This window comes from Sinocyclocheilus rhinocerous, unplaced genomic scaffold, assembly GCF_001515625.1.
Source record: "Sinocyclocheilus rhinocerous isolate Xijiao unplaced genomic scaffold, SAMN03320098_v1.1 scaffold2321, whole genome shotgun sequence".
In the NCBI taxonomy this organism is placed as follows: Eukaryota; Metazoa; Chordata; class Actinopteri; order Cypriniformes; family Cyprinidae; genus Sinocyclocheilus; species Sinocyclocheilus rhinocerous.
Genome location: NW_015661043.1, coordinates 176,970 through 183,952, shown reverse-complemented (window position 1 = coordinate 183,952; position 6,983 = coordinate 176,970). Strand labels below are relative to the sequence as shown.

The 6,983-nt window shown below is 34.6% G+C and overlaps 1 protein-coding gene across 1 annotated transcript in view; it reads right to left on the bottom strand.

Moving 5' to 3' along the window:
* Positions 1 to 2,796: 2,796 nt before the first annotated feature.
* The window catches only part of LOC107726205 (adhesion G-protein coupled receptor D1-like), a 49,712-nt gene continuing 45,525 nt past the window's right edge, over positions 2,797 to 6,983 (bottom strand). The window contains exons 20-26 of the mRNA XM_016535728.1: positions 6,044 to 6,110; positions 5,886 to 5,952; positions 5,705 to 5,796; positions 5,498 to 5,624; positions 5,224 to 5,265; positions 4,870 to 4,962; positions 2,797 to 3,975 (exon numbers count right to left, since the gene is read on the bottom strand). Coding sequence (XP_016391214.1) covers positions 3,880 to 3,975; positions 4,870 to 4,962; positions 5,224 to 5,265; positions 5,498 to 5,624; positions 5,705 to 5,796; positions 5,886 to 5,952; positions 6,044 to 6,110 — 584 coding nt within the window. The 3' untranslated portion in view covers positions 2,797 to 3,879. The remainder of the gene's footprint in view (positions 3,976 to 4,869; positions 4,963 to 5,223; positions 5,266 to 5,497; positions 5,625 to 5,704; positions 5,797 to 5,885; positions 5,953 to 6,043; positions 6,111 to 6,983) is intronic.

Here is a 6,983-nt window from a genome sequence, read left to right as displayed (position 1 = left end):
CGCCCTCAAGTGATAGGCTACCAGATAATGAAATCGCATAATAACACAAAAAGCGCAACTGCCTATGAAGCACGAGTCTAGAAGATGCACTTTTCCTCTTTTAAGGCCATCTAGACATGGCAACATTGCCCTCTTGTGGTAAAATTGAATTATTACACTCGCACACACTAATCACAGTAAATGCAATGTAGCCTAAAATAATTAAATCAAAACTCTTTTAGTGCCGCGCCGAACTCTCTGGAAACAAGTCAGAGATTGAACATTACGTTTTGATAGATAATCATGTACTAGCCAAAAGTTGTATGATATCGTGATTTATCAGTCTTAAGATAAAAAGATGTATTATTAAGATATCGGTGTTGTTAAAGCCTATTTAAATGACAGGTTAGACAATCCTAGGTTTGTGAAATGTATGACTAGTTAGAAACGTAGTTTTTAATTGTTTTTGCTCTGCCTTTTTGTTTTAATTGGAACGAATTAGACTGATGGCATCTTTACCTTGTCCATGTAACAGGAAATTTAGTCCGTAAGGAGCTCATTAAAAAGAGGCAGCATTCCCAAATGATCCACTTCAGGATCAGGAACAGTTTTCCATGCCGTTTTTCCAGTAAATCACATTAAGGAGTCCTGGTCATTGTCTTCTCTTTTGGACGCCACATAATGTTTACATCACCCTATTGAATGAATACGAGCATTATGTGAGCACTCTGCCTGGGTTATTATATCATTCACAATATTAAATTGAACGTTTGGCATATAAACACCTCCACCCCAAACCTAATGATATATGATACTGGTCGATCATTATTCATATTCTGCTCTCCTTCTGCCCATAAAACACGTGTGGCTGATAAGCAGCACTCCTTTAAACTTACATTTGAAAAAGCCGCTTGGGAGCTTCATCTGTCATCTGCAGTGAACGTAATCAACGAGTCTGCATAATCTGCTTTTGTATCTCAACCGAACTCCACCCGGTCACGCTGTAATCGGCCAAATCTATGAGACATCGAGCATGTAAGAGCTTTTTAATGTGTATCACCAACTCTGACATGAGCCTTGATGACACTTCCTGCAGACCCAGCGTCATTCTCTCCAGTCCTGTCTTGGCGAAAAAAGCAGTAAAACGTTACGAGACTAATGTTCAGTCCTGTCTGTTTGCTTTTCATTCTACTGTCTGCGGTCTGTTTCTTTCTTCACTCATTACCATGTTGAGTTCTGTGGGTGTTATAACACTGTTCATAACGTATTAGACACACTACCGTTCAAATGTTTAGTGTCAGTAAGTTTAAAAAAATATTAAGCAGCACATGATAATAATAAGAAATGTATATTGAAGAGTAAATAATCATATTAGAATGATTTCTGAAGGGTCACGTGACACTGAAGACTGTAATGATGCTGAAAATTCAGCTTTGCCATCACAGGAATACATTTTAAAATGTAGCCTATTATTGTAAATTGCAATAATATTTCGTCCCAAGCGTTTTAATGATACTTTGAATCATACACGACCACCATCATCCTCCTGAGGTAACAGAAGTTAAAATAGAAAGAATTTCTGAGATGAAAAAAAAAAAACACCTTTGAAATCTAAAAACCCTGGAAATCGTCTCTATATGAATGGTATTATAGGTGAATTTGTACTGTTGAATTCTCAACGCTTAAGCAGAAGGAAATGGTAATGTTTTTAAGACATAAAACGGTAAATTAAAACTCAAACGCAGCAATGTCTAAAGTGACCGTTTTATTCAATTTAGCTGTACAGGGCATATTACATAATGCCTTTCATTAAAATATAATGTGGCAAATACAATTAAAATGTCATGAGTTTTTATTTTACATGTGAAGACCATCAGCATGGGTACCTTTTCAATGCCTCACTGTCCATATGAAATCTTTCTTCACAGTAAACCCTAATGAAGGACTCACAGAGGGGGTCCTGTCCGACATAAACTCAGAAAACACATTTAATAAGCTCATCAATATCCATCATATATCCCCATCCTCTTGGTAAATCAACAGTCAGCGTTATGGGAAGGGTTTGTTAGGAATTCACATCAGGAAAATTATGTTTGAAATGAACAGTGACAGAGCCTGTGCCCATAGATTTCTGCAGTTTGTAAATATTTTGGTTATATTAAATCAATTCCGCAGATTTACCCTCAAAATTAAACACAGACAAGGTCTGTCTTAATAATCAGATCTCTTATAAATGACACTCTTATAAAAGAGATGTGCAGGAATATAGGACTTACAAATATGTACAACGCATGTATGTCATATCACAGTACGGTTTTCAGACTTAAATAAAAGTTTTATTTTGCATAAAAGAGAACTGTGAAAAAATCCATTTGCATTAGAACAGAATAAATCAAGAAAACAGAATAAAAATAAAAACTTCACAGAAAGATTTCTCACATTATAAACTTAAGAACAACACTCTTTACTGGAATTTGTAGAGCTAAGGCACTTTCTCTTTAAAGTCACTTTATATTTTACAGCATCATCTCAAAACACTGCTGTGGCCATTTGTGTGTGAGTTCTGAGATCATACTGCACTATTTAATACCTCTGAAGCATGTGTAATCTGAAAATGTGTAAATCCAATTTTATATGGTGTACTATATCACTCTATGTTCCTGCTGATAATAATGTCAACATTTTCAAAAGCAAAACATCACATGAATGGGTTAAAGACACACTTGATTGAGAGACACTGCATAAACAGTTATTTTCAAATATTAAATAACAATCAGACAAAAGTGCACGTGGCCTTTAAATGTTCATTTAGGAGAAACTCTCTTGAAATTTTGGTACTAAAACAAAGTATCTTCTGTGATTTGTTCTTGGTGGAGAGCATCAACACTAAGACATTCACTCATAAACTACATACAATAGCTGATTAAGCTATAATGTTGAGAAAATAAGTATTATGATACTGAATAAGAAGATCTTTCAAGCAGTATCAAAGTCTTGTTGGAACATGACGACGACAACAATAATTTAAAGATATACTGCATATGTTCACACATTAATAATACACTGACCTGTTTTGGTACCAATAAATATGTCTATGATGGCACAATTACAGACAATTACGCAATTACGCACGGCTGTGTGTGTCTGTGCTATATACATCACAAACGGGTCCACCTTTATGAAATGACGCAAACTGATATATATCATTACATGAGAAAACTATTTGGCACTGTGCATGAATTAGGTGTTCAGTTACTGAGACACAAGTCCCATTTACAATACTAGATTGAGGAATAATGCAACAATGATGAAGATCTCCAGAGAATTTCGCCAGTATTGTACTTCTCTTCCAGGTCGAATTTTAAGCCATAGCCGATGGACAGATGGACATGGATTAATAGAAGCTGCTACGTCACTCGGGCTGGTTGCAAAAAAGTGTTCTCATTAAAGCTGAGACACTCCAGACTTTGTATTTGATGATTCCTCTGTTTAAAGGACGGCCAAACAGTGGTCCAAATGTAGCACAGGTCTAGTGTGTTGTCCAAAAAAATCAAAGCAAGGAAACACTGTTACAGTACAGGTACTGTATCTCAGGAGAGTCTCCTGTCTGTGAGAGTTAGTGTGTTTTCATCAGCACACCACATTATTAGCAAACCATGAACTCTTTCATCCCAACAACGGGCAGTGTGTCTTCATCCTATGTTTGTGTTAGAGAGATCATCAGCAGGAGGAAATGACATCAGAGAACTTTGTGTTGTAAGTTAACTATTCTACAATCAGCTGCAAGTGTTTGTAGCTATTTCATCATATGAAGTCCATTTAAAATGTGATATAGAAAGGCACATGTTCTATATGAAATGCTATGCTGTTGTCCACTTGCTCTGTTTGGACCAGAAGCCATTATACTGCTGACAAATCTATGCGGTTGGCTGAGTTGGTGCTTTTGTCCCATGTGTTCATCTTTGTGGGAGTCACACCGCCCTTGTTGCCATTCATCTGCAAAAGAAAACCAGATTAATACAGGCTTGGGTCCCAGTACCCTTGTGAAAAAGAAGTGTGCTTACTTGTATTGAATGTGCACTTGGTAGTATACTTCAAATAAAAAAAAAACTTTTTAAAATTACCTCACTTGCAGTTAATATAATAATGATTTAAAAAATGTCACTTAAAGTGTATTGTGCAATAATGTAAACTTACAAGTTTTACTTTTAAGTACTCATATTATGTTTACTCGTAATCTTTTGTCATGCTTTAAAGATGTAGTTGACTAACTAAAAGCACTTACTAAAATACTAATACTAAAGCACTTGTAAAGTATGTGATTAAGTGTACTGTGTTATATTATAATAAAAGTTAGCTTTTTATGTTCTAAACTGCAACTTCATCAAAAAATGTGTGATTTACACATATATTATGTAAACAAACTTTTATTTTTGATGCGATTAATTAATCACGATTAATCGATTTGACAGCCCTAGTGCAATTACAAATATATTTAAATACATGATGCAAGTTTTATTAGGAATTATATTTAAGAACATTTTAGTTTACCATAAATGCTTGTCAGTACATTTGGCAGTGCACATTATCCACATTATTATCCACATTTCAAATAGAAGTAAACAGAAGTAATTATAAAATTACAAAAAGATGAACTCAAGTTCTACTTCAGTGGGTCAAAAATGCACTCTCAAGTTCAACTAACTGCATTTAATATAAATTTAAACTATAATGTGTTTTATTGTACATAATATGCAAATAATTTTCCAAAAACATTACATTTAATTGATTAAAAAAACATTCATGTCATTCATTTTCATAAGTGTGTGTTTAAATTCACTGGTCATGAACAATACAAATGTAAAAATGAAAAGAACTGGAATTACTCACTATGTCGGAGTTGAAAGGTTTGACGTTGATGTTGCGGATTGAGCTGCTGGTTAAAGTCCACACTTTGGTTTTGTGTTTGAAAGCAGCCCTCACCTGTAGAGCAGTAACAAGACATGAAACCTGTTAACAAACAGCATGATTGATACACTCTGCTTTTAATATGGAAACGAGATTGCAATAGTTTTAAAGTCTCTCTCTATAAATGCATTCACATAATGCAGTATCAAATTAACATCACTAGATGGCGATCACACTTTAACTCTATCATTTACAGCAGTGTACTCTTTGCTGCGGCTACGTCAAGACATTTTCCCCGACATACAACACAGACTTCTGACACAAACACACTCTTACCTCGGAGTTTAGCAGACAGTGAAACAGGAATATGAAGAACCCCTTTGAGGAATAAAAGAAAAACAACAGATAACACTAAATGTTGTGAAAGCGCTCCAATTCACATATGCAAAAATTCTTACAAGTCAGTCCAGGTCCAAAGTCATTTCAAACATTATTATGCCCCATTTTTTTTTAAAGCTGTCATTGTTTGACTCTGGAGGCTGTAAACTGAAAGTGAAAATCAATGAGTTTGCTGGTGAAACTGTTATGTTACACAGTAGTGATGCCTGACCTGTAGTGAGTTAAACACTGCAAACATGTACTGGAAAAGCAGGGAGTGGTCATTCACCGCCAGAACCCCAAAGATCCACGATATGCCCAGGATGGGCAAGAGTACCGCCACCGCTTTAGTCGTAAGCCTAGAAAGACAATCACGCATATGAAAAAAAAGCAAACGCATGATGGCTGATACTACAATCATGACAGCAAATAAACTCACTTAACAGAGTTGGCGTCTCCGTGAACCTTGTAGTTTTCAGCGCTGATCCTGGATATGATCCGTGTCACAGCTATCAAAATGCCAATGTTCACCTGGATGGCAGAGATTACAATATTAAAAGTGTTCCTGTCATGCTCATCTAATGTAGTGCATTACACACACCTTATTAACAGCTGCTTACCATTATAACAAACAGAGCAGGGGCTACAAAAGCCCAAATCGCCCCATTCTTCAGAGACAGCCAGCAACTGAGAAATACAAAACAAGATGGACAAATGACGTAAGACAAGTCATCTTTTCTCCTCAAACTGGATTTTGCCATGACCCATGGTAACTTACTTGCCAGCCTCTCCATAGCTGTTTAGTGACGAGGTCATAGACACCACACATATGACCAAAGGACATCCTGAGTAAAGACGTGAACAGTTTTAGAGGAAAGTTTCATCAGTAACAATTTCAAACAATGATAGCAGTGCCCTGATATCTTATACTTAATTGAAAAGTACTTCAAACTACATTTCTTTGTAATGCAGGTATAATTATTATAAACAGACTATTTACGAACTTTTAATAACTCATTTGTCACATTGTAGGATAATTTTAATGATCTGCAAAAAGATAATTTGGTTAAAAGATAGTGAGAAATGCAAATATACACACTAATAAATATGGTAACATAATTTATTAAATAATGTTAATGTAATTTTTTAAAATATACTATTTCACAATCTTAATTTATACAACTTGAAATTTGGACAAAAAATACATTAATACTATTATTCAGCAAGGATGCATTAAACTGGTCAAAAGTGACAGACTTTTACTTTGTTATACAAGAGTTCTATTTTAAATAAACTGCTACTTAAATAAACTGTTTTCAACATTGATAATGAGAATAAGAAATGTTTACCAAATCAGCATATTAGAATGATTTCTGAAGGATCATGTGACACGGAAGATTGGAGGAATGATGCTGAAAATTCAGCTTTGCCATCACAGGAATATATTACATTTTAAAATATATTAAAATAGAAAACATCTATTTTATTTTAAATTGTAATAATAATTCACAATATATACTATATTAAATAGTATAAAGTATAAAGAGTATACTATAATATACAGTATAAAGAGTTAATAGCTTAGTAGTGTTGTCAAATCCCTCTCTCCCTCTAACCATATGTTTTTGTTATATATGAATGACGTGCAAAAAGACAAATGTTTGTGTGAAAAAACCTGGAACGGTATTGGAGCTAAAAATACCTTGTTGTAAAACCCA